The 27501-nt window shown below is 46.5% G+C and overlaps 1 protein-coding gene across 4 annotated transcripts; it reads left to right on the top strand.

Annotated features, from left to right (window-relative positions):
- The first annotated feature begins 1620 nt into the window (after positions 1–1620).
- TMCO1 (transmembrane and coiled-coil domains 1) lies at positions 1621–27501 on the top strand. Of its 4 annotated transcripts, XR_004973277.1 has the most exons (8): positions 1621–1851; positions 2198–2275; positions 8178–8237; positions 12198–12244; positions 13776–13843; positions 15820–15964; positions 20656–20745; positions 26997–27501. XR_004973277.1 is itself a non-coding variant. In XM_036343306.1 (7 exons), the coding sequence occupies exons 1-7, from the start codon at positions 1782–1784 to the stop codon at positions 27093–27095; spliced, it is 567 nt and encodes a 188-aa protein (XP_036199199.1). In that variant the 5' UTR covers positions 1621–1781; the 3' UTR covers positions 27096–27501. The 4 variants fall into 4 exon arrangements, 3 of the variants coding, with proteins under 3 accessions (XP_036199199.1, XP_036199201.1, XP_036199200.1); XM_036343306.1 differs by lacking the exon at positions 20656–20745; XM_036343308.1 differs by lacking the exon at positions 26997–27501 and having other exon boundaries at positions 20611–20745.

Below are 27501 nucleotides of genomic sequence, written 5' to 3'. Positions count from 1 at the left end.
GGCAGGATGCAGAACAGCCATTATATGAATTTGCCTCTAGCACTGGTTCCAACGCGGGGCCCAGGTTAGGACACTATTGCCCTGGAGAAGGGAACATCCTAGCAGTGCCTGGTTCTGCAGTAAATGTGCTCAGGGATCCCTGAAATGCTTCACTCCCCAATTTCATTGACGGCTACTTTCCCCTCATATTAACACCTGTGAATAAAAGGCACCTTCCAACCAATGGGTGGCATAGCTTCATCCGTTGTTTATTTTCTCCGTCAGTGGGACAGAGAGTGATGGCCCATCTCCCAGTCAGCAGATGCTGGATCTGATGAACTGTGTGCCAGGGACAGCTCAATAACGTCCTCTTCCTCATGCTCTGTCCATACAGTAGACGAAGCTGGTGTTATCAACATTTTACAGATAAGGAAACTGAGGCTGAAGGCTGGAACCATATGCTCCCGGCGACTGTCAATTAAGTGGCACAGCCAGAACGGAACCAGGTGCGACTTCAAGGCCATGTTCTCACTGCACCTTGACCATGGGCCATGCAAGGTGACCACCCTGCCGGAACCACTCAGGTCAAGGTGTAGCTCAAATGGAAAGCCTTCCGACTCCTCCAGGAAGCGGTCCTGCCCTCGTGTGCTCCCACATTTCAGGAATACCTGCCTCTATTTCCCCTTCTCACAACTCGGACCTAACAGGACCTGTGCCACCCGCTCTGGCCCCGCAGGGCCCACCACTGTCCGGCCCAGGTAGGCACTCCATGTCCGCTAAGGAACGGGGTCTCTGCCTCTAAGTGCAAAGAGAACACAGAAGTGCACCTACAACTGATCAGGCCACAAGCGGTGTAGCCCGAGCGCCAGGAATAAAGCGCATTGGAGTTTAAAAGACGCAGTGATGGCGCACGGCGCGCACACACACACACACCCCAGGCTGAAAATAGGCCGCTGAGACGTTTTCTTTGAACCTACACAGCAGGTTTTTTATTTTATTTTAATGAGCTACCAGCACTCATAACTGAACTTTCACGTAACACCAGGGCTCCTGGAGCTTCTGGGAAACGGGGAGGTGTTGGAACAGGTGCCCGTTCCCGCAGGGGAACTGGCTGGACGCATGGGCTGCTCCTTTCAGACGGCGCTGCTCCCTCCGTCCTCGGTGCCTCCGTCTTCCGCGCAGCCCGCGGAGAGCGCACTGGGACCCCGCGACACCCCTCACTGCTCCGCGTACTGTCCGCCCCCCCCACCCCACGCGCTCCGCCTCCGACTCCCTGCTTCACTGCTCCCGCGCTGCCCCTCCCCGGGTCTACGAACCTCAACCACACCGCGCAGCCCCTCCGCGAGGGCGCCGTTCTCGGGGGCCAGCGCGCCCCTCTTCCGCGGCCCCAGCAGCGCTCACTGTGCCGCAAACATAGGCCAACTACCTGCCGGCCCTGGAGCGGGGCCGAGGCGGTGCGGGGCCGGTGGAGCGCGGCCGAGTCCGGCCACGTGGCCCCCGGGCCCGGAGCGCGCGCCAAGCGGCGGCCCAGGTCCCCGGTCACCGCCAGCCTCAGCCCCCCCCACTTCCAACTCTCGCGAGGCCCGCCCCAGCGCGGCTGCGTTTCCGCGAGGGCCGCGCCCCGCTCTCCGGAAGGAGCCCTTCCGGCGCTGTGCCCCGGAAGCGGAAGTGTGGCTCCCGATCTGTCAGCGGCTCGGTGCTGCTCGGTGGTCCTGAAGTCTAGGAAAGTCGTTTCTCGCTCATTTTCCGTGGCTGTCGAGCGCTTCCCCCGGCGGGTGGGAGTGCAGAGCCGGAAGTGCAGGATGAGCACCATGTTCGCGGACACGCTGCTCATCGTGTTCATCTCCGTGTGCACGGCTCTTCTCGCCGAGGGTGAGGGCGCTGCTTCCCTGACGTCTGAGCTGTCCCCGAGGGGAGGGTCCCAGGCCAGGGCTCCCCGGCGCCACACCGGCAGGTCGTCAGCCCTGCTTGCTCGGCGACTCGGGCGGGAGGGATCGTGTGCACGCGGTGGTCCGGGTTCTTTGGTCCCTTGAGTGTCTGCGGAGACGCCTTGTCATCACGGTACAGGTGCAGTTGGTTAAGAGTCCGTCGTTTTAACTACCGGCGCCTGTAAAGCAAAAGAGTTGAAATCCTTCCTTACCCAACCGTGGCCACTAATGACTGTTGTGGGAACCGCTGCAAACATTTCTCCATGAGCACGTTGCGCTTCATGTTGCAGGTATCACCTGGGTTCTGGTTTACAGGACGGACAAGTACAAGAGGCTGAAGGCGGAAGTGGAAAAACAGAGTAAAAAATGTGAGTCTGGCAGCTCCCTTCAGACGTAGTTTCACGGGTCAATCCCACGGCAGCGCATGCTGGTAGTGAATAGTGGAGCAGCACCAGCCCCTGCAAAAACCTTGTTGGGACGCAGAGACGATTCCAGCTTGAAGTCTTGTTAGGAATGTGGCTTTTGTGCAAAATGTCAGTGACGTGAGAGGTATGTGTTACGTGCAGGGAAACCTTTGTGACGCAGGAGACCTTGCATTCCTTCATGGGTGGTGAGAATTTGGGTGGAGAATGAGAAGGGGGAAGGATTTCCAGATAAAGGACATAGCATAGATGCAAAAGGAGGGGCATTTTAAGGACTAGGATGTGTTTGGTGAACAACAGTCACTATGATTGGTATCAAGGTAAGTGGTGTCCTGGGGGAGAAGTCACGTTTCTTTTGGTTGAAGGTGTGTTTGACAAAAAGGTTAAGAACAAGTAGAGTTTATTGTCTTTGAAATAAAGAAGGAATTTCCACAGGGCTTTATGTCTTATAAGAGCTTGATGTTTTCTTTCTTACAATGTGTCATTTGATCCACATAACAACCATTTGTGGTGAGTTGTGTGAATATTCTCCTTTATAGGAAAGGAGATTGAGGCTTAATAAGGTCACAGTACAAATAAAGAATTGGACAAGCCCTAATTGGTTTGGCTCAGTGGGTAGAGCGTCGGCCTGCGGACTCAAGGGTCCCAGGCTTGATTCTGGTCAAAGGCATGTACCTTGGTTGCAAGCACATCCCCAGTGGGGGGTGTGCAGGAGGCAGCTGATCGATGTTTCTCTCTCTATCCCTCTCCCTTCCTCTCTATAAAAAATCAATAAAATGTATTTTAAAAAAAAGAATTGGACAAACTCAGGCTTTTTAAATTACAGCATACTGTTCCTTCCCTTGCTTATTATTGACAGTGCACCCCAACATATCTAAAACCAGGTTCATTTTCTTTACCTGCACAGGCGTAATCCTCTCTCAGCATTTCCCTGGCTGGGGAAGGTACCTCTATGCTCCAGGAGTGCAGGCCAGAGGCCCCGGAACACTGCCTTCATTTGGTCCTGGACACTGCACTCCTGGGCCTTGCTTTCCTCTGGCTGGTCGTTCTCTTGCAGGTTTCTTCTTGGTTCCTCTTCTTGACCTCCTGTTGTCGGGTTGATGCCTAGTGGTGAACTCATGTGTGTGCTGTTTGCCAGTGACCTCCAAATTTATGCTCCTGCTCTCTCCCTCTAATACAAGATTCACACTCTTAACTGTAGATTCACTGCAGTGCCTAATACCCATCTCAAACCCAGCACATCCAACCGAACTCTGTTCCTCGCTCCCAAGCCTGCTGCATCGGTAGCTTTCCTGCCTGTGCTCAGTGGCAGTTCTGTCCTTCCACTTGCTCAGGCCATCATCCCTGTGTGGTGTCCTTGACTCTTCGCTCACAGTCTACGTCCAATATTGTTGGGCTGCCTTCAGATATATCCAGAATCCGACTACTTTTCATCACCTCCACTGGTCCTCCATGGTCCAAGGCACCGTCATCTTTTGCATGATAATCGCAATAGCCTCCAACAAGTGTTTCTGTCCCCTTGTAGTCTGTTCCCCAGATAACAGCCAGGATAATCCTTTCAAAAGCCTATCAGATGATGTCCCTCTGCTCACAACCCTATGATGGTGTTCCATTTTCACTCAGAGAAGCCATAATCCTTCTAGTGGCCTTAGCCACTTTGGCTCAGTAGATAGAACTTCAGCCTGCAGACCAAAGGGTCCTGGGTTCGATTCCGGTCAAGGGCACATAACTTCATCGCAGGCTCCTCCCCGGCCTGGGCCCTGATTGGGGCTCATGCAGGAGGCAACCGATGTATGTGTTTCTCTAACATTGATGTTTCTGTCTGTCTTTCCCTCTCTCTTCCACTCTCCTTAAAAATCAATGGAAAAATATCCTTGGGCGAGGATTAACAAAATCCTTCTAGTGGCCATAACCTTCCCCTTACCGCTCTGATACACTTTCCCTGCCACTCCCCTGTTCCACCCACACGGACCTGCTTTCTTTGTGCGAACTTGTTCTGCTGGGATCATACATTAGTCGGCCATCATGCGATGGGGTCTGTATGCACCTTTCATGTCATGTGTCAGTGAGAAGCCTCGTGAAACAAATTTCATTTAGCTTCACATTTGTTTGGATAATATTCTCTACCTTAATTTTCACACAAATAGCTTATGAGCTTCTTTAGTTCCACTCTAATTGCTTCATTTCTAATTATCTGAATTCTAGAAATCAGTTGTCTTCACTCTACACCCAAATTCAAAGTAAAGTAGTTGCCAAGCAAAGCTCCCATAGTTGTACTTTTTTAAAAAAATATATTTTATTGATTTTTTTACAGAGAGGAAGGGAGAGGGGTAGAGAGTTAGAAACATTGATGAGAGAGAAACATCGATCAGATCAGCTGCCTCCCGCACACTCCCCACTGGGGATGTGCCCACAACCAAGGTACATGCCCTTGACTGGAATCGAACCCAGGACCCTTGAGTCCGTAGGCCAACACTCTATCCACTGAACCAAACTGGCCAGGGCCATAGTTGTACTTTTTAATATAATCCTTTACTATGCTGCTGTGAAGGTAAGTTTGAGGTAGGCTGATGACTGGAATGACCCCTGCATTTCTCATAGTCTCAGGTCCTCTAGTTTGGGGCATCTATGGAAACTCAGTAAGTGTGTATTTGCATGTCTGTGATCAGTTGACATTTGATAGCTTGCTGTGTGTAGAGTTAATCATGATGAGTTCAATCTATAATAATAAAAGTGTAATATGCAAATCGACCGAATGCCCGAACAGTGGAACAAGCTTCCAGACAACCTTCCGGATGGAGCCAGGGCTGCAGCCGTGGGATTGAGGCAGCCGCTGTGGCTGCGAAGGCCTCCTCTTGCACGAATTTCGTGCATCGGGCCTCTGGTACAAAATAAATGGGCATAGAGCCTGTCTTCTAGATGGTTATAATCAAATGGACAACTGTTATATTGAGCACTGGAGACGTTTCACAGGAAGAAATACGTAAGTTCCTCTTTGAACAAATGTCCTAGTTGCAAATGCGTGATCTCTTCTGACATCCTCTATTCAGAAGGTGGTGTGGATCTAGGCAGGTAAAGTTTGTAGAGCCTTTGAGAAACACAAAAACATAAATAGATTTGACTTCAGATTAGATTATTGTGCTGATCTGATCCTTGACATTATTTGGGGAATACTGATATTTTCGGAAAAGCTGCCCTGCTGTGGCTGGCCTTTGACAAAAGATGCTTTTTTAAAGGCACACAATGAGTTGATTCAGGTGATCTGTGAGTATCAGTAGTCAGGTGCGTTCTAAAGATCAGAAAGTCTCCTTTCCTAGTAGAGAGCAATGAAAGAGCATGTCAAGAGAAAGAGTAAAAATGTGTCATTCACTGCTGTAACGATTGTATGGGAGCATTTACTGAGTACAAATTATTATGAAGTGTGAAGTGCTTCTGTTGTTCGCAGAAGAACAGGCTGGAGTCTTTTAAATAATTTATAGCTGAGAGAATCTGGAACTCAGAGTGCAGCAATGCCAGGTCATGGGCTAAACGCATTTCAGGGTCCTCATTTTATCTCTCAACTCCAGCATCTCCACTGCTTGTTATGAGGCGAGGCTCTGGTGAATAAATATCAATACAAAAGGGTTAGGAAAACAGGCGGTTAAAAGCTGATCGTATCCCTAGAGAAGATTTATCTGTCTCTGTCCAGTCTGCTGAAAGACCGCCTAGTGCTCAGGGAGCACCTTATCTTCTGTTCTCTGGCCTCTGTCTCTTGCCCCCCCCCCCACCCCACCCCCGTTTTTTACCGTTGCAGTTAAATGCCACATAGTTAGTCCTGGGTGGGAAAGAAATAGTTTTGTTTCTTTGCTTAATAATAATGATACAGAGTAAACCATTCAATTTCTGTCCATTTTTTAAAAAATGTTATTTCTGTGGCATCTTATAAAATTTGATTTAACTTCCTTTTATGATCTGTTCCTAAGTAGGTATATTCTAAATCTCTCTTTCTCCCCCATAGTGTTTTATCTTTATTAGAAAAATATGTTTTTATTGATTTCAGAGTGAAAAAAGGAGAGGGAGAGAGAAATACCAATGATGAGAGAATTATGAATTGGCTGCCTCCTGCTTGCCCCCCACTGGGAATCGAGCCCGCAATCTGGGCATGTTACCTGACCGGGTATCGAACAGTGACCTTCTGGTTGATAGGTTGATGCTCAACCACTGAGTCACAATGGCTGGGCTAGTGTTTTATCTTTTATCTACCTAGAATAGAATCTGTTACTTAGATGCCCAATATGTGTACATGCGTGTATGTACACACACACACACACACACACACACACTCACACTCGCACTCTCACTCTCACACTATTTTAGTCAGCACTTCACCATTTAATTTGTAGTGTTGCAGTCCAATGGAACTTTATACCTTCATAAAGCAGGAATGCCAACTTTGCTTTTAGAACTCAGCAGCATACTTAATGTAATGAAGGAAAGTATCCTATCTGACAGTTCTCTTTAATGCAACTTTTAGAAATAATACATGCACTGGATTGTTTTCTAGTGAAGGAAGTATACTGAGATAATATATGGAACAGATCATATAAATAAACCAAGTGAACGGCATATTTGACATGTTTATTCTTAGTCTATTCAATGGGGATTAAAGATAGTTACTATAAAATATAAATATATTTCACTATCCCTCTTTAAAAACATATGGTTACTCTATCGTATTTATTGAAATACATCAAAAAAAGTTGGTCTGCCCTGGCCAGTATGGCTCAGTTGGAGCATCATCCTGTGCACTGAAGGGTCGTGGATTCTATTCCCAAGTCAGGCCACATACTAGGTGGCGGGTTTGAGCCCCAGTCAGGGCACATACAGGAGACAACCTGGTGATGCTTCTCTCTCATGTTGATGTTTCTCTCCCTCTCCCTTCCTCTCTCTCTAAAATCAATTTTAAAAAATTTAAAAAAAAAATTTTAAGTTGGTCTTAGCTCTTCCTACACTGTGCATGTGTCTGTCTTGCCTGTTTTCTATACTGTAATTTTTATCTCCCCTCACTGGATTGCTCTTTAGAGGGCATGAATCATGTTTATCTCTTCACCTACCTAGAGCAGTGCCTGCTAGGTAGGCAGCCAATAGCTGAATGAGTGGGTCCTATCTTCTAGTGAACTTGAGACTGTAACTACAATTAGCTGTAGTTACGTGAGAGCAGAACTCAGAATGTGCTTGGACTCTACCTGAGGCAATCACCCTCCACTGATGGTCTGAAAACTCACTGTTTAGATTATGATTGTGTTCTGCAATCCTTCATGGGTATTTGATTAAAGATGCTACCATATTGCTGTTTTAGTCTTAGAATGTTGTGTCCATCTTTTACTGTCAGCAGGTGTGAGAGCAGACCAGTTGACTTAACCATGATCATAAAGTCAGCGTGTAACTTTCCTGTAAGCTTCTTCCATTGGTTCAGCTGTGGTAAAGGAGCTTTTGTTTCTTTACTACAGTGGTTCTCAACCTGTGGGTCGCGACCCCTTTGGGGGTCAAACGACCCTTTCACAGGGGTCGCCTAAGACCATCAGAAAACACATATATAATTACATATTGTTTTTGTGATTCATCACTATGCTTTAATTATGTTCAATTTGTAACAATGAAAATACATCCTGCATATCAGATATTTACATTCCGATTCATAACAGTAGCAACATAACAGTTATGAAGTAGCAACGAAAATAATTTTATGGTTGGCGGTCACCACAACGTGAGGAACTGTATTAAAGGGTCGCGGCATTAGGAAGGTTGAGAACCACTGCTTTAGTACAACGAGCAATTAATTTGTACTGTGTTACTATGTTGTTTACAGTGGAAAAGAAGAAGGAAACAATAACAGAGTCAGCTGGCCGACAACAAAAAAAGAAAATAGGTAAGGAGTTATTGGTATACACAAAATTTAGGTTTTCTTGGAAGAAGTAAATTCTCAGGTGATGATGCTATAAAAGATGGTGACCAAGGTAACGCGTGTGTGTGAGTGTGTGTGTGAGTGTGTGTGTGAGTGTGTGTGTGTGTGTGAGTGTGTGTGTGTGTGTGTGAGTGTGTGTGTGAGTGTGTGTGAGTGTGTGTGTGTGTATGAGTGTGTGAGTGTGTGTGTGTGTGTGTGTGTGTGTGTGTGTGAGTGTGTGTGTGTGAATGTGTGTGTGAGTGAGTGTGTGTGAGTGTGTGTGAGTGTGTGTGAGAGTGTGTGTGAGTGTGTGTGTGTGAGTGTGTGTGAGTGTGTGTGTGAGTGTGTGTGAGTGTGTGTGTGAGTGTGTGTGTGTGAGTGTGTGTGTGAGTGTGTGTGTGAGTGTGTGTGAGTGTGTGTGTGAGTGAGTGTGTGTGTGTGTGTGAGTGAGTGTGTGAGTGTGTGTGTGAGTGAGTGTGTGTGTGTGTGTGAGTGTGTGTGTGAGTGTGTGTGAGTGTGTGTGTGTGAGAGTGTGTGAGTGTGTGTGGGTGTGTGTGTGTGTGTGTGAGTGTGTGTGTGTGTGAGTGTGTGTGTGAGTGTGTGTGTGTGTGAGAGTGTGTGTGTGTGTGAGTGTGTGTGTGAGTGTGTGTGTGAGTGTGTGTGTGTGTGTGTGTGTTGTGTGTGGTGTGTGTGAGTGTGTGTGTGTGGTGTGTGGTGTGTGAGTGTGTGTGTGTGAGAGTGTGTGAGTGTGTGTGTTGTGAGTGTGTGTGAGTGAGTGGAGTGTGTGTGAGTGTGGTGTGAGTGTGGTGTGAGTGTGTGTGTGTGAGTGTGTGGTGTGAGTGTGTGATATGTGTGGTGTGTGAGTGTGTGATGTGAGTGTGTGAGTGTGAGTGTGTGAGTGTGTGGTGAGTGTGTGTGAGTGTGGTGTGAGTGTGTGTGAGTGTGTGTGTGTGATGTGTGTGTGAGTGTGTGTGGTGAGTGGTGTGTGTGTGTGAGTGTGTGTGTGAGTGTGTGTGTGAGTGAGTGTGTGTGTGTGAGTGTGAGTGTGTGTGTGTGAGTGTGTGTGTGAGTGAGTGTGTGTGTGTGAATGTGTGTGAGTGAGTGTGTGTGAGTGTGTGTGTGTGTGAGTGAGTGTGTGTGTGTGAATGTGTGTGTGTGAGTGAGTGTGTGTGTGTGAATGTGTGTGTGTGTGAGTGTGTGTGTGAGTGAGTGTGTGTGTGTGAGTGAGTGTGTGTGTGTGTGTGAGTGACTGTATGGCTTACCGAGCACTCGCTATGTTCTCTTACTCGATTCTCTCAGCCGTTCTGTGGGACATGTTCAGGCAGTTGCTCCTTTTGGGTCTTAGCTTTGAAATTTCAGTTTTAGTAAATGATGTTGACAGTGTGGCTTTTGAACTTGCTGAGGGTTCTTTGTGTAGTTTGCAAAAGCACATTGTTTTTAATACCTGACATGATTATTTCCAGGTAAGTCTGACTAGTAAGTCTGAGCTGCTTATGTTATTGCCATGGCTTCCTTACCTAGAATTGACTGGTGATGGAAACCCACTGAGGGTCGGAAATTTTCTGCCGAGGAATTCTTATGTCGTCTGAAAGATAATGACATGACTCTGGTTTTTCAGTGTGTTGTAGAATTTAGTTACCGAATGTAATTCTGTTCCAAAGAGACCATTTATAAATGACTAGATGTGCTTCGTATTTATGATGCTTCCTAACTCTGAAATAAGAGAAAAGCATGTATTTGGTTCAGAAGCGATGTTTCTGTACCGAGGTCACTGCTGTTACATCCCAGCAGGGAGTCCTGCCAGGTGGGCCTCTGCCTGGTCCCCTCTGGTGCAAGCTTCTCAGCTCAGTGCAGGGGCAGGGGTTTCGACGTGGCTGCTCATCTGGTTCCGTGGCAAGATGCTACCTACATCTGCTCTGTGCGGGTCGGTCACTCTGGTAGGCACTGGAGAAACAAGGCAGCGGAAGCTCTGTCCTTTAGGAGGTCTGTGCAGACGGCGAAAACACCCGTGCAGTACTGTGTGTTTGTAGACACATTCTGAGCGTCATGAGAGTAAAGAGAAAGTCTATCCAAGCCAACCTAAGGGGTCAGGTTTTCTTGAAGAGATGATGCTTTGGCTGAATCTTGAAGCTTTAGTGTGAGTCAGCTAAATCAAAATAGAAACAAAAGTGCTGGTCAGTATGTATTGAGCATTCACTATCTGCAACACTGAGTAAGCCCTTTACATACTTTTACTTTTTTAAATATATTTTTTATTGATTTCAGAGAGAGGAAGGGATAGAGAGAAACATCAGTGATGAGAGAATCATCGATTGGCTGCACATTAGAATCACCCGGGAATCTTTTTAAAATCCTGATTTCTGGGCCTCATCCTCCGGAAATTCTGTTTCTTTGTTATGGGGTGGGGCCACAACATTAGTAACAAAGAAACAGAATTTCTGGAGGATGGGGCCCAGAAATCAGGATTTTAAAAAGATTCCCGGGTGATTCTAATGTGCAACCAAGGTTGAGAACCACTGGTCTAGAGCAGTGGCCGGCAAACTGTGGCTCGCGAGCCACATGCGGCTCTTTGGCCCCTTGAGTGTGGCTCTTCCTAAGCCTTAGGAGTACCCTAATTAAGTTAATAACAATGTACCTACCTATATAGTTTAAGTTTAAAAACTTTGGCTCTCAAAGGAAATTTCAATCGTTGTACTGTTGATATTTGGCTCTGTTGACTAATGAGTTTGCCGACCACTGACCTAGAGTAAGAAAAGCGAGGCTGCGGGCGGAGAGTCCTGAGGAAACAGTGTCTGAGGGCGGTGGGAGTGGAGCTCTGCAGAGGGGCAGCCCGAGCCGTTGGAAAGGAGTCGCAGAGGTTGAGGGGAGCGTTTCAGGGACAGGTGCGGCTGAAGGTGGGTGTTAAGTGCCTGCGGGGCAGAACGGAGGCTATTGATGACTTAGCAAGAGTGATTTCCACAGCACGATGGAGGCAGGAGCCCGATTGGGTAGATGAGGGAGAGCAGGCAAGGTGAGCAACTGAGACCTTGAAAATGGACAGTTCTTTCCAGTAGCTTTGCCTTCAGTCGACGACACAGGATCTAAACTCAACCTTATCTTAACATGGAATGCGGCCTGAAGGTTTGCTCACCAAAGAATATCATTAAAAGTGAAGAGAAATAATATTTATGAAGAGTTGAGTATCAGAGTCTTATCAGGAGTTAAAGACAAAATATTTATTAGGTGCTGCTTACAAGGCAAACAGCCTGTCCATTCTCTAGTTCGTAAGTTTTACTCTTAGATTCAGCCCGACTCTTGGCAATCTGTAGCCTCAGCTGCATTCTTTGGACTTGGTGAGGCTGCCCCTGCCCTCTCACTCGCCTTGGCACTGCTGGGCCTGTCATGCGCAGCTCGCCCACATCCAGTCTCTCGGGAGTCCTCCTCGGGGTATTCATGAGACTGTTGTCCGGAGCACCCCATGGTGCTCTTTACAAGAAATGGTGGACGTGCCCTAACCCGTTTGACTCAGTGGATAGAGCATCGGCCTGCGGACTGAAGGGTCCCAGGTTCGATTCCGGTCAAGGGCATGTACCTTGGTTGCAGGCACATCCCCAGTCGGGGGCATGCAGGAGGCAGCTGATCGATGTTTCTCTCTCGTTGATGTTTCTGACTCTCTATCCCTCTCCCCTCCTCTCTGTAAAAAATCAATAAAATATATTTTTTAAAAAACATATTAAAATAAAATTAAACTTGAAAGAGTTTTCTTTCTTTAATTGAAATATTCTGGTGCTCCGTTGCATTTGGTTTTCTGTTAGTACACAGTACATAATGTGCTGGGTGTTCTGCTCGTCTTATTGAAACAAGCGCTAGGGAAACGGGTGTGTTTGTGTCTCCAGTCAGTGATGGTTTAACCTCGACCAAGTGCTCAGCACTCTGTGTATTAACTGTCTCATCACTTCTTTTCAGAGAGGCAAGAAGAGAAGCTGAAGAACAACAACAGAGACCTATCCATGGTGAGGGTCCCAAATATAACTTCCTGGTAAACAATGTTTTTTAGCAAAACATTTGCGTTAGGTACTCCACCCTCACCCTTTCAGAACTGCACAGTCTGCAGGCTGCAGATAATCATGGGTGTTCCTGGGCCCCCCTGGTGCAGTGGGCTGTGGGCTGGGACCTCACTCTGGTGATATGAACAGTCCTTAGGCTGACCCGGGGCCATCGTTGGCTCCTTTCACGTGATTGGCTCTCCTTATCTTTATCTTCTTACACGTTAATGCTGCACCTTTGTTTTCTGGTGAATGGTTGTCCCAGCACAGGGTGGGGTGCTACAGGGGCCTTCACTGTTGCCTCTTGTTCTGCAAGAGCCTTTGTTCTGAGTGGCAGCCTCACCATAACGTGTAAGGACAGTGATTTCATTGTCCATTTGCTCGTTTATAAAGAGCAGTCTGTCTAAGCATGTCTTTCTGAGGCGTCGGCAGGCTATGATATGGCGTGCCCAAATTTTCTATTTCATTTCTGTATATTTAACGTAGGGCATCCTAACTTTCCAACAGTTGTCTTTTGCTTAGTGAGAGCCCTTTGCTATATATCTTTATTTTGAAATTCTTAATTAGAAAGATTATAATTTAGAGGTGCATTTTTAAAAACTGCCTTTTCTTGCCCTAGCTGGTTTGGCTCAGTGGATAGAGCATCGGCCTGAGGACCGAAGGGTCCTGGGTTCGATTCTGGTCAAGGGCACGTACCTTAGTTGCAGGCTCCTCCCCGCCCCACCTCAGGCCTTGGTCGGGGCTTGTGCAGGAGGCAACCAATCAATGTGTTTCTCTCACATCGATATTTCTCTGTCTTTCCCTCTCTCTTCCACTCTCTAAAAATCAATGGAAAAATATCCTTGGGTGAGGATTAAAAAAAAAAAAAAAAAGGCTTTTCTTTTCTGTTGACACAATTACTACACATTCACCATAGCAAATTTGGAAACTACTGAAAAAAAAGAGACAAAAAAGGTCCAGATACAACTACTGTTAAGCTTACATCTTTATAATCTTTGGTTTATTTATGTTTTATGACATAGTGATTAAGAAAGAAGTTAGCTTCAAGTAACAACACTTGACTGACAAAGACTTAAGCAGATAAAGGGTTTTCACTTGCTCCAGAGTCTGAGGTGGTGTCCTGGGCTGGAGTGGCAGCTCGGATGTCAGGATGCCACCGATGCAGGCAGCCGTCCTCAGCCTCGGGCGGTCTAAGTCCACGGTGCTGCACCGCCAGGCACCGTGCTCTTCATGCCAGCAAGAGGAGTGAGCATGAGGCCTGCAGGATGGCTGCTCACCACGCCTGTCCCTTTGCAGGCCCCTCCCACACTGTGCTGCCTCCTGGCCCCCAGCACTGCCCCAGCAGGCGGCCAGGAGAGGGTCTGCAGGTGGGGTGGTAGCCGGCAGACAGCTTCTGGCAAAGGGCTCCTTTAAAAAGGGCATGAAAGCAACTTGTGGGGTGTGCTCCGGTGGTGGTTTCTCTGCAGTGTGAAATGACAGTGTGCTGGTCTCCTTACAGGTTCGAATGAAATCCATGTTTGCAATTGGCTTTTGTTTTACTGCCCTGATGGGGATGTTCAATTCCATGTGAGTACCCCTAACTGTTACTCTGTGATAATACTGTATTTTTATATTTTAAATGTACAGAAAAGTTACAAGAATGGTATGTCCATTATCCAGATCCACAAATGTTAACGTTTTGCCCCATTCACTTTCTCTTTCTCTCTCCATATCATGTATGTCCTCATATGTACATGATTTCTGTATTTTTCTGAGTCATTAGAGAGTATGCTTCATGCTCCTTTATCATAACTACTAGCGTGTGTTCCCTAAGGACATGGACATCCTCATGCATAACCTCAACCCAGTTATTGAAATCACGGAAATTGAATTTTGATAGAATACAATTATATGATAACTTTTCCATGCTCTTAGTAGGGAGTATGTTTTATGTACAGGCAAAGACTGGGTACTGTGGGGCCTTCAAAGGAAGGGTAGACATAAAAAGATGTTTTCACTCTTAAAATAGAGTTTTAACTGTAATCTCGTTAATGATAGCAGATTACTGTGTCTGACCCAGCAGGAGCAGCCGGAGTAATGGTGGAGCTGCTCTAACGGGCTGGGCAAGGGCCCAGATGACAGGCGCCACTTATCCCCCCAGAGCTCACTGAACCCTCTCACGAGGATAGGAATTGCCCTCACCTTTTCCTTACCTTTCTCTTACTCTTCCTCCCCGGCTTCATTTCTGTCTGTCTGTCTCTGCCTCTCCCTGTGAATACCCCCCGCCACAGTCTGTTCTTCTCTCCCCATCTGTTAAGTGCCACTTTATGCCAAGCATGGTGCCAGGTATTATATAACAGGTCAGGTGTGCCCCTGCCCTTGGTGATAGCAACGTTGTATGGGAAGGGAAGACAGACAAATACATGATGGATGTTACAACAGACATGTGTGTGGAGCACGTAGCCGGAAGAGGACGTGACTGTTGTTGCCTAGGGGAGGGGCCAGAGAGTGTCTGATCGTTTTCATACAGAATTTCCCCCGAACTAATGAGGGACCTTTGGAATATTCAGCAACTTGCCCAGGTTTCCAGAAGTCTCGTAATTTCTAGCATATAATTTAAATTCAGTGCTTTTTCACTGCCATGCTTTCTCTCATTTCTTGGGTGCGTATCACCGTGAATGAACAGAAAAACCGAACACTGAGAGGTTTTATAGTTGACGAGTACACTTCGTTGGTACAACTCCAGTACTCACGTATTCTTAACCTTGCCACGTTCTGGCTCAGCACTTACTGTAGAGGTGCTAAGTACTCAAACTTCTGATTTTTTTTTTACTTTTTTATTGAATTTATCGAGGTGACATTGGTTAATAAAATTGTATAGGTTTCAGGTATACAATCTATAATACATCATCTGTATATTGTATTGTGTATTCACCACCCCAAGTCAAGTCTCCTTCCGTCACTCACACTTCTGATTTTAAAATGATTTTTTTATAGCTTTAGTAGCGTGTGTGTAGTTTTTCTTGTTGGCCTTGGCTTTATTGTGTGATTACTGCAACAGATTTTGGGTCCTGTTTTGCTTGAAGTTCAGCATTTGATTTATTCCTTAGTCGTATGTACAGATGAGTTCTAATGAAATAGACTGACTAGGAAATAACTGGCCATTTCTGCCAGTAGTAATACTGCCTTATATCCATGCAATTCCCCTCCTTAACATTGTTTATGAACACAATGCACTAAACAGCCTTACAGTCTCAGCCAACATGTGCACACGCGCACACGCACACACGTCTGAAAGGTTGCTGTATGGGAAGGGCTTCAAACCTCTGTCAGGATCCTGATACTGAAGAAATGAAGACTCACTGGTTTAGAAAAAGATTGACGGGAACAGTTTACATCCTTCCTTATCTCCTTGTACTTCAGGTCTCTTTTTAGAATATCACCTTTTCTTGTTTTTTAAAGATCAAAGGACTTAAAGTTCTATTTCTGTTTCAGATTCTTCTCGGGAACTAAGAGGCTCGTCAGGCTTCTAAAAATAACGATCTTTGTTTTTTCCTTTTCAGATTTGATGGCAGAGTGGTGGCAAAGCTCCCTTTCACGCCCCTTTCCTACATCCAAGGACTGTCCCATCGAAATCTGCTGGGGGATGACACCACTGACTGCTCCTTCATCTTCCTGTATATTCTCTGCACCATGTCCATTCGGCAGGTGAGTGCACACACCCACAGTTAACACGGACAGTCATGTGCCACATCAGAGTTTGGGGTGATGACAGACCACATGTATGACACTGGCATGTCACAGAGCCTGGGTGTGTAGTCGCTACACCATCTAGGTTTGCGTAGGTGCACTCTGATGTTTAGATGACGAGGACATCACCTAAGGATGCGTTTCTCAGAATGTGAACCGTCGTTAAGCGCCGTGACTGTGCGTCCTTCCTTGCTCTCGTCCCTGCATTAGCTTTTGCTTCTGGAACACAGGTGTCCCCTGTGCTCTGCAGCCCTCCAGGTTCTGTTTTAAAACTCCAGTGCGCCGTCCAGAGCTGCCTTAAATGTGTGTGGTCCAGACTGCTGAGGCTTGGGGCTGGGCAGTGGCTGGAAAACCAGACGTGGTTTCCTCAGCTCTCAGGCTCCTTCCTCGGGGCAGCTGTCCGAAGGTCTGGGAGTGCGGAGTGGGCTGCCCTTCCTTCTGTGGTTTCTTCTTTGCTGGACACCAACGCCTTTGTCACTGTGGGAGCGCAAGTGAGCAGAATGATTTGGTCACTCCAAGTTGTTCATGGTTGAGATCAAGCCACCACAGGACCAGGCATTCATAGTGGAAATGAACGAGGGCTGAGGGAAGTACAGAGGCCGAGGGAGCCTGGGGGGCAGACCTGACCGTCAGTGGGGGTTTCAGGCAGGAAGGGCCAAAGAGGGAGGTGCTTTTGAGGTGGGATTTTAAAAAGTGATGGGTGCCCAGCCCAAGTGGCTCAGTGGTTGAGCATCGACCTATGGACCAGGAGGTCACGGTTTGATTCCCGGTCAGGGCACATGCCCGGGTTGTGGGACCATCCCTGGTGAGGGGCAACCGATCTCTCCTCACTGATGTTCCTGTCTCTCTTTCCCTCTCCCTTCCTCTTTGAAATCAATAAAAATATATATTTTTAAAAAGTGATAGGGGTTACTTAATTAAAGTCTCGGGTTCAAGAATTCTATATTTCAGGGCGTTGCTCAGTGTTCGGACACACTGCCATTCAGTAGGCGTTGCAGTGAATTTGAACACGATTCTTTCCGTGTCTTTTGCATAGTGATTCTTCCAGAGTTATTCTTGTTATTTTCATTAATAGTCTTCTCCTTTCCTCTGCAACCTTTTTAAGGTAGTGATTTCTTAGTTTGTGTGTCCCCTTAAAGTGCCTGTGTAATTACAGCCATTAATATTCTTTTTATTGTGGGAAAACAGACATAAAATTGACCCTTGTAACCGTTTTTAACTGTACAGTTTGTGACATTAAGTACATTCCACATTATTGTAAAACCACTCTCCGTCTCTAGAACTTTTATTTATTATTTTTTAATATATTTTTTAAATTTTAATTTCTTCATTGATTAAGTTATTACATATGTGTCCTTATCCCCACATTACCCCCCATTTCCCCCCCCTCTCATGCCCTCACCCCCCTGTTGTCTGTGTCCATTGGTTAGGCCTATATGCTTGCATATAAGTCCTTTGGTTGGTCTCTCCCCCTTACCCCCACCCTCCCCCGTCTCTAGAATTTTTAAATCTCAAATGGAAATCTTCCCCATTAAACACTAACTCTCTCTGTCCCCTCCCCCAGCCCCAGCAACTACCATTCTACTTCTTTCTGTCTCCGTGAATTTGACTACCCGTATTTGTGAATTTGACCTCATATAAGTAAAATCATATAATAGTTTTGCCCTTTTGTGACTGACATAATGTTTTAAGGTTTACCCACATCGTTACATTTCAGAATTTCTTCCTTTTTTAAAAATATATTTTTATTGATTTCAGAGAGGAAGGGAGAGAGAGAGAGAGAGAGAGAGAGAGAGAGAGAGAGAGAGAGAGAGAGAGAGAAACATCAATGATGAGAGAGAATCATTGATCAGCTGCCTCCTGCACGCCCCTCACTGGGGACCGAGCCCACAACCCAGGCATATACCCTTGACTGGAATCGAACCTGGGACCCTTCAGTCCACAGGCCGACGCTCCATCCACTGAGCCAGACGAGCGAGGGCTCCTTCCTTTTTTAAGGCCAATGCTACTTCACTGTGTGGATGGACCAGCCACATTTTGTTGATCTGTTATCTGTCATGGAAACTTACGCTGTTTCCACTTTTTTGTTGTTAATCCTCACCGGAGGATATGGCTGCCTCCCACACACGCCCCAACTGTGTCTGGGGATGAGCCTGCAGCCGAGGCATGTGCCCTTGACTAGAATCGACCCTTCAGTCCGTGGGCCAACACTCCATCCACTGAGCCAGACCAACCAAGGTTCTGTTTCCACCTTTGAACGTCCGAGTTCTTATATTCAGATGTGGAATTGCTGAGTCACAGTGCAATTCCATGTTTAATTTGTGGAGGAATCACCAGACAGCTTTGTGCAGCCACTGCGCCCTTTTACCCAGCACTTCACCACCAGCTTGCCGCCATGTTTTAAAAGATGCAAGTCATTTCTCATCTTTTAGTTTCAGTGAGTGGAAACCATAATTTCATTTATTCAGGTTAATGTTTATGCTGCACATTAGAAACGATATATATTTTATGCAGTTCCCTCCACCACTGGGCATGGCCTTGCTTGTTTTAATGGGGACGTCTTCTCACAGTGAATTAGCATAGAGCACAGTAGAGTGTCGTTAAAGTGTCCACGGAGGGGACTGGATACTCTGAACACCAGGTTTTCGGAATTTATGTTTGTAAAAGTCTTTTACTTGTGAAAGATTATGACTACACTTACACGTGTAGTTAATAACCTGTCTACGGGTCAACCAGAACCCACTTCCTCTACTGCCTGCCTGAGGGTTGATTAAACAGCGAGCTCCGCTGGCCCCTTCATACAGGAACACTCCCTGCTACGAGGAGGTGTGATATTAGGTTGAATTAAGCGTAGCCATCTGCTTCTGTCATTTCCCCCATCCTTAAGACTTGTGTTCACATTAGTAACTAGAGGCCCAGTGCACGAAATTCATCCACCGTTAGGGTCCCTAGAGGCTGTTGGCTGCCAGCCGGGGCCTCCCTTCCCCTGGCTGCCTGCTGCAGCCACCAGCCTAGGCATGGGCTGGCCTGGGGGGAGGGGGAGGGGGAGGTGAGGGGGGCCGCAGCCGGTTGGCAGGCCAGCCCCGCCCCCTGGTCAAACTCCCAGTCGAGGGGACAATTTGCATATTAGGCTTTTATTATATAGGATAATTCCTTGATAGAATCTATTCACTTATTCATTCCACAAAATTGAGCACATACATGTACCAGGCTCTGTGCCGGAGGCTCCGTGTTCAGCTGTAGACAAACTGACATGTGGTTGTGGTTCTTGCCTTCATGGGGCTTGTTTCTTTTGAAATAAAAAGGTTAATTTTCCACCTGTAGCTTCACTTTTTAAAATATCACTATCAAATATGAGAACATAGAAGTACAGTGGGGCCTTGACTTACGAGTTTAATTCATTCCATGATGGAGCTCGTAACTCAAATTACTCATACGTCAAATCAAAAAGTGAACGAGCCCTGACCAGTTTGGCTCAGTGGCTAGAGCGTCGGCCTGCGGGCTCAAGGGTCCCAGGTTCGATTCCGGTCAAGGGCATGTACCTTGGTTGCGGGCACATCCCCAGTAGGGAGTGTGCAGGAGGCAGCTGATAGATGTTTCTCTCTCATTGATGTTTCTAACTCTCTGTCCCTCTCCATTCCTCTCTGTAAAAAATCAATAAAATATATATTTTTTAAAAAAAAGTGAACAAGTGAGACACGTGATGCTGGGCTGATGTTGTGGCGTTCACTGTGACGTTCGCTGCGCCAACTAGTGGTGGGGTATCTGAAGCTGGCTCGTAACCCGAATTTTAGCTCACAACTCAAAGCAAAAAATCGGCCCAGAGACGGCTCATATCTCGAAAAACTCATTAGTCAGGACACTCGTAAGTCAAGGCCCCACTGTATATCTGAGTTTATTTCTGTTATGCTAATCATTCTAAGTAAATTAAACAAAGAAGCAAATTAGACAAAGATTAAACAAAGTGTTTGTGAGCCTGGTTTTCATCTATTACATGTCATGTTCCCTTTCTAGGGTGTTATTAGTCTATGGTTTACCACTGACTTAGGAGCTTTCAAGGAAAATGAAATAATATTATTATGCTGATCATACAGGGTAGGGCAAAAGTAGGTTTACAGTTATGAATATGTGAAACATCGCTTATTCTTGTATTCTTCTTTATTAATTATTGCATTGTTTCCCATACGAACAACTGTAAACCACCTTTTGCCCCGCCCTGTGTAATGGAATTGAAGCCCCATTTCTACTCTAAGATGGTGGGAGAGGGAGAATGCATGTGAGGCTGAGAACCTGCAGCACTGGCAGGTTGAATCTTACTCCCACTGAGGCGGAGTGTCCTGGGGAGTCCTGTAGCCTCTCGGAGCCCTGTTTTCATGGAGGTGACATGGGGTCCATGGCAGCCCCCACTGTGTGACGTCAGATGGTAGTCTGGAACGGAAACAGTTCCTACAGCCGCCCAAGTTCCAGCCCAAGATAGGACAGTGTTCCTTTTCACAGATTAAGACATGACATGTCATATTAACTGAAAATAAATCTAATGACCTTTGCTGATTTTATCTTTCTCCTTTTGTTTACTTCCTTAACGTCTGGTGATTAACAATTAGCTGCCTTGACCTTCACACCCAGCTATTTCCTTTGTGCATTTGTAGCGGTGGAAGCGGTAGGCCCGCCAACATCCCTGAGAGGTGTCAATAACAGTCCAGGGTGGTGACGGGCATTTCCTTCACTCCTTCATTAAGGTACTTGCTTTTGTTGTCCTTGTTATGAGTCAGTGGCTTGGGTGAATGGTTATCTCTGTATAAAGTGCTCTGCCTCTCATCTCAGTAAAACTCCAAAAGCTGGGGGAGACAGGTCTATTCCTATAGATTCATGGGGTTGTGAAATCCAGAAGGATCAGTGGTTCTGAGGAAATGCAGAACTCACAATGGGAACAAACCCACAGTAATTGTAGCGTGTGATTGCTCCCGTGTGTGTGTGTGTATGTGTGTGTGTGTGTGTGTGTGTGTTTACAATACGGTGTTGGAGAGAAAAACATGCTATGGACACATAGTGGCTTAAGTATTACAAATGTCCACCCTGTGACCACTTCCACCCCGCCCCCTCTCCAGGCCTTCACCACCCTATTGTCTGTGTCCATGGTTTTGCATATAAGTTCTTTGGTTAACCTCTTCCCCCTCCCCACTTCCCTCTGAAATACGTCAGTCTGTTGCATGCTTCAGTGTCTGTGGTTCTTTTTTTAAATATATTTTATTGATTTCAGAGAGGAAGAGAGAGGGAGAGATAGAAACATCTATGATGAGAGAGAAGCATGGACCAGCTGCCTCCTACACACCCCCTACTGGGGATGGAGCCCACAACCTAGGCATGTGCCCTGACTGGGAATCATACCATGACCTCCCGGTTCAGAGTTAGACGCTCAACCACTGTGCAACACTGGCCAGGCTCTAGTTCTGTTTTGTTTATTAGATTCCACAGCAAATCCTTTTTCTTTTTCTTTTATTGTTTAAAGTATTACAAATAGTAGTACATATGTCTCCTTTTTTTCCCCCCATTGACCTTCCCCCTGCTTCCCGTACCCCCACCCGCCCCCCCCCCCCCCCAGCACATGCCCTCACCCACCCCAGTGTCTTGCATCCATTGGTTATGCTTATATGCATGCATACAAGTCCCTCAGTTGATCTCGTACCTTCTCCTCCCCAACCCTCCCAGCGTTCCCACTGTAGTTTGACAGTCTGTTTGATGCAAATCTTTTTTCTTTAGGATATCTTCACTGGCTACAATATACTGGGCTTATTGTTTTTGTTTTAATCCTTTCAGCATTTTAACATACCTTCCCACTATCTTTTGCCTCCATTATTTCTTTATTTTTTAAAAAAAATATATTTTATTGATTTTTCACAGAGAGGAAGGGAGAGAGATAGAAAGTTAGAAACATCGATGAGAGAGAAACATCATCAGCTGCCTCCTGCACATCTCCGCACTGGGGATGTGCCCGCAACCAAGGTACATGCCCTTGACCGGAATCAAACCTGGGACCCTTCGGTCCACAGGCCAACGCTCTATCCACTGAGCCAAACCAGTCAGGGCTGCCTCCATTATTTCTGATGAGAAGTCCACGTATGTCTGTAGATAAGGTCACTTCCGTCTGGCTGCTTTCTGACTTTCTCTTGGAGTTTGGTTTTCAGCAGTTAGACTATGATGTGTGTAGGCTTTAGAAAGTAGTTTTTATCCTACCTAGATTTTCATTGAATCTTAGAAAATTTCAGGCATACTTTCTTCAAATATTTTTTTCTGGCCCATTCTTTCTTCTTCTGTGATTCTAGTTAAGTGTTAGTCTTTTTGGTATTGTCCAACAAGACACTGAGGCTCTATTTAATTTTTTAAAAGACTTTATTTCTGTTCTTAGGATAATTTGTGTTAATCTGTTGTCTGGGTTACTGACTCCTTTGTCATTGCTAATATGAGTGAGCCCCAACTCCATGCAGTGATTGTTACATTTTGATATAATATATTTGAGGTCCAGAATGTTTTTTTGCATCCTCTGCATCTGTATTATGGGAACTTGATGAGCAATTGTAATCAGTTGTGAGAAGCCTGATTGCCAGCTGCCAGCGAGACAAAGAGTGAACCGACAATATCCATGGCTGAGTTATTTTAGCTAAATGACTAAGGAATAAAATTTAGCAGAATGTCTTTATTGCCAGTGACCTGGTTCTTCCCAAAGCAACTTCCTCTTCTTGGTCACTGGTCCTGCCTTTGTAAAGAGGAAGGAGCGCAGATCCTGCAGTGGCATTTTTCTGGGTTTCCTGCCAATACAAGGTGTGATTACAGGAAAATGCTTTTCCTTCTGACACACACTCTTTAGTTGTGCCTTGTTACACAGGACTGGACAGAAAGTCAAAAGAATTGTTCTATATTCTTCTAAACCTGTGCTTAGTAGTGTTCTTCTACTTTATATCATCTTTATAGTATGTTAAAACACCTGTCTCCTAGCAGAATTCATGTTCCTAGACTCAATCTTCCTAATTAAGTAGGCCTGAAAAATGGCCTCCAGGAGGATCATGGAGGGGCGTGGCTCCACAGTCAGGACAAGTTTCATGGAGGAGGTACTGCAAGATGTAGAGGGTAGCATGCCCTCCAGTCCCTGCCACACGGCATGGTGCTCAGGGAGGGAGGCTCAGGCTGGGAGGCTCAGAGGGGGATGCTGGGGGGAGGGGGAGGCTCAGGGAGGGTGGCTGGGGGGAGGGGGAGGCTCAGGGAGTGCTGACGGACAGCAGTGCCTTTTGCTTATCTGCACACCAGGGTAATAGAAAGCCTCTTCATGGAGTTGTGAGAATGTAAATAAGATCATGTGCATAGAAATACTGGTCTTCATTATAGATTATCCTGTTCAGCGATATTTCAAAAAGTTGGAGACAAGGAATAAGAAAAGGGTATACAACTGTTATTAACACAACTGTTATTTTCTGTATATTCTTACAGTCTTCATATGTATTTTTTTATAGACCTTGTGTTTAGAGCAATTTTAGGTTCACAGTGGTGTGCCCATGCATAGTCTTCAAAATTGTGACTTAAAAACAATAGGCCAGGCGCTAGCCAGTTTGGCTCAGTGGGTAGAGCGTGGCCTGAGGACCAAAGGGTCCCGGGCTTGATTCCGGTCAAGGGCACGAACCTTGGTTGCAGGCTCCTCCCCGGCTGGGGCCCTGGTCAGGGCTTGTGCAGGAGGCAACCAATCAATATGTTTCTGTCATATTGATGTTTCTCTCTGTCTTTCCCTCTCTCTTTCACTATCTCTAAAAAAAAAAGAAAAAGAAAAAAGATCAATGGAAAAATATCCCCGGGTGAGGATTAACAGCAGTAACAACAACAAAAACAGACCAGGCTGCTGCAGGGCTGTTCTTGCTGAGATCCAGGCCTGCTGAAGGGCCAGCTGGGCTTGGGTGGTCGGTCAGTGCCCTCCTGACGTGTGCTTCTCTGCCCCCACTTTCTCATCTCTAAGGTGAGGACGCCTGAGGACTCCCATCTGTCCTTAGAACTATTTGTAAACTTGAATGTGCACAGAGATGTAGGCTGTTGCTACCACGGTGGCGAAGAGCGTGACGCTGGCCCTGCACCTGGGCTTCTTGCCTCTGCAGGCCCTCGGCGAGTTCCTCCACGCGTTTCACAGGAAGAGACTTCACGGACTGGGAGCAGGGGACTCCTGTCCAGGAAAAACAGTCCTGAGACCTGGGTCACTCGTGAGAGTACAGCCTAGGAATTTAAATAGACTGTTTGGAACTTCCCTAAAGGAAATTGCAGAGCAGTTTGTGTTTTGTTTTGCTTTCTTGCAGAGCAATTTGTATTAAAACACAAACACTTGAGTACTGGAGCACTGATAAGCTTACTGTAGTGTCCCCCACGGGGCCCTAGCAAGAGTCACAGGAGAACAGAGTACAGGGCTGCCTGAGGTTCCTTCACTGCAGGCCCGGCGGCTGACGTGCCAGGGCTCTGACGTCGTGTGGCTCTGTGGGTCCTGGTAGGCTGTTCCCGTCTGGAGCAGCGCTCACGTTCCACAGCCGGTTATGTTTCCACTTCATAAATGAGACTGTCAACAGTCTGCCCTTCAAAGTAGGATGCCTTCTGTGCCTCTCCTTTCACTTGCCTTCTTTCCCTCCCTCCTGCTGCCCCTTTCCACGGAACAGCCTCCGTCGTCTTCTGTAGATCACAGTCAACATCACAGTCAACTCGTAACTTAAACGGCATCAGAGGCTTGACTGGCCTTTATCTCTAAATGATAACAACTCACTTAATAGACCCCCGTCTCTACAGAATAACCAAGCAGGGAGGCGTGTTTTGTCTAGACCAGCCGTGGGCAAACTACAGGCCCTCGGGCCGGATCCAGCCCGTTTGAAATGAATAAAACTAAAAATAAAAAAGACCGTACCCTTTTATGTAATGATGTTTACTTTGAATTTATATGAGTTCACACAAACACTCCATCCATGCTTTTGTTCCGGCCCTCCGGTCCAGTTTAAGAACCCATTGTGGCCCTCAAGTCAAAAAGTTTGCCCACCCCTGGTCTAGACTGTATTATCGTGTTTGTTGACTAGACAAGTGTGTTTATCAGCAGCCAATCTGGTAATGTCTTATTATTTCAAATTTTATCTTTAAAGTAACTTCCCATAATGCCTTGCTTAACCCTGGATACATTGTAGGTGGTGGGTAAATATTTACTAATTAAAAGCAATTGGAAATTGATGACATTGCATTTTGGGTCTTCTCATTGCTTTGCCAATGGATTTTATAGAGGTGGACACGTGGAGCTATTTTTATTATGAAAATAGTACAGACGTGTTCCAGATTTACTAAGGAGAAGTAGCCCGATCTACAAACGACTTGTTTTCTTAACTTGTTTCCAGATTTCTTTTTAATATAAAGCATGAGCGATAGTATTGTGAGTAAATCTATCAGTGAAGTATTCACGGTCAATGTAATTCAAGAATTCTTAAGGTTACCTTCATATTCTGTTACATTCTGTTGTAATCTGACAGGGGTATCTCAGATATACACACTTCTGCATGGGTCAGCATTCTTAGAGATGAAAGGTCAGGGCGCTGGCTCTGGGATTCTCGCAGTGCCTCACGCACAGCCGGCCCTCAGGGACTGTCCAGTGAGGAGTGGATGCGCGGGATGGTAGCACCCTCTTCTAGAACTGTAGCACCTGACGCTCACTGACTCTCCACGTCGAAGCCCTTCCCTCCCCTCCAGAAGAATCCCCATTAGTCCCCATCACGCTGTCACACCGTGCCCCCAGGATCACTCGGGAGTCTGCCTGCCTACCCCTGTCTCTCCCACAGTTGAGTCATTGTCTTCCATGATTGTGTCTGTCCCCAAACTGTTTATACTGGTTTACTTGTTGGATCCATGTACTTTAATTTAATGTTATATTAATTGGTGAAATCTGAGTATAAAATAGTCATTTTTATGAGAACTAGTTTAATAAGTATGTTTCGTAAAAAACTATTGAATCAGGTGTGAGTGAGGATCTGGGAAAGCTGAGAGGCCGTGCTCAAAACCCAGGAGGGTCCTGGGCTCAGGTTCCTTGGCAGGATTCTAAGTTCTCTTGTTCTTTCGAAGAAATTGAATTGGAATAAAGTGGGGCCTTGACTTACGAGTTTAATTCGTTTCGAGACCGAGCTTGTTAGGGAGCTTGTTAACTCAAATTACTCTGTCAACTCAATGCAGAAAATCGGGGAGAGACAGCTGGTCTCTCAAAAAACTCGTTAGTCAGGACACTTGTAAGCCAAGGCCCCACTGTACTTCCCTTTCCGCTTAGACTAAGTCCAGGCAGCAGACCCACATCAGTATCTCTCTGTCTTTCCCTCTCTCTTCCACTCTCTCTAAAAATCAATGGAAAAGTATCCTCAGGTAAGGATGAAAAAAACAAAAACAAAAATCCTATATAATAAAAGGCTAATATGCAAATTGACTAAATTGTGGAACGGCTGGTCACTATGACACACATTGACCACCAGTGGCCAGACGCTCAACACAGGAGCTGCCCCCTGGTGGTCAGTGCGCTCCCACAGGCGGAGAGCTGCTCAGCCACAAGCCAGGCTCACGGCTGGCGAGCGCAGCAGTGGTGGGAGCCTCTCCCACCTCCGTGGCGTTGGACATCCCCCAAGGGCTCCCAGGCCAGGCCAGGCTGAGGGACTTCCCCCACTCCGAGTGCACAAATGTCATGCACCGGGCCTCTAGTAAAAAAATAAAACAGAAAATCACCTCTTTTTGTGATTCTGAACTTGACAAAGCAGCTTCTTTGGTTCGTGGGCTGAAGTCCGGCCTGGCCAGAGGCTCTGTGATCCCCACCATGTTGCAGGTTTCACAACACAGAGCGGCCCTCCTGTTGGCAGTCATGAGGGCGTTCTCAGCTGGGCGTCTCTTCCTGTGGGTCTGTGGAAGGCACTTCTGTGGCTCGTGTTAAAGCCCATTTTCATTCCTTTTTCCTCAGAACATCCAGAAGATTCTCGGCCTTGCCCCTTCGCGAGCTGCCACCAAGCAGGCAGGCGGGTTTCTTGGCCCTCCACCTCCTTCTGGGAAGTTCTCCTAAAATCAAGAAGAACCTGCAATTCCTGCCACTTTTTAAGGTCTTCAAATTAGAGGAACAACTATTTTATAGCAAGAGCCACCGGCAGCCTCGGCACTCGGGCCACTTTCTCGCCTTGTTTCTAGACTTTATGGATGTGATTAGAATGCGAACGGCACCCAGCAAACCAGACGGCAGCGTGGCCACTAGATAAGTGGGGGGGCGTCTGTGATGAGAAAGTCTTGTTTTGTTTACCCGAACATTTTCGTGGGACCGACGCGAGACGGCTGTGTGCCCAGGAAGCCGGCTGTGTGAGCCTTTAGCAGTCAGAAAGGAAAGTAGCTTTCCAGTAGTTAGTTATGACTCTTAATCGTGTGGGTTTTTTAAGCCAAATCTATGACCTGTGATCAATAAAGAGGCCAAAATTTTC

Source organism: Myotis myotis, unplaced genomic scaffold, assembly GCF_014108235.1.
Source record: "Myotis myotis isolate mMyoMyo1 unplaced genomic scaffold, mMyoMyo1.p scaffold_m19_p_18, whole genome shotgun sequence".
NCBI classification, from domain to species: Eukaryota; Metazoa; Chordata; class Mammalia; order Chiroptera; family Vespertilionidae; genus Myotis; species Myotis myotis.
The sequence above is the reverse complement of the archived record's forward strand: the minus strand, read 5'-3'. Positions and strand labels throughout refer to the sequence as shown.

What these genes read in the sequence shown, in the direction of transcription:
- TMCO1 (XM_036343306.1), top strand. Translation starts at nt 1,782, where the DNA reads ATGAGCACCATGTTCGCGGACACGCTGCTCATCGTGTTCATCTCCGTG. An exon ending in ACAACAGAGACCTATCCATG is followed by an intron (nt 12,245 to 13,775) that starts GTGAGGGTCCCA and finishes GTCTCCTTACAG; the next exon opens with GTTCGAATGAAATCCATGTT. An exon ending in GCACCATGTCCATTCGGCAG is followed by an intron (nt 15,965 to 26,996) that starts GTGAGTGCACAC and finishes CTTTTTCCTCAG; the next exon opens with AACATCCAGAAGATTCTCGG.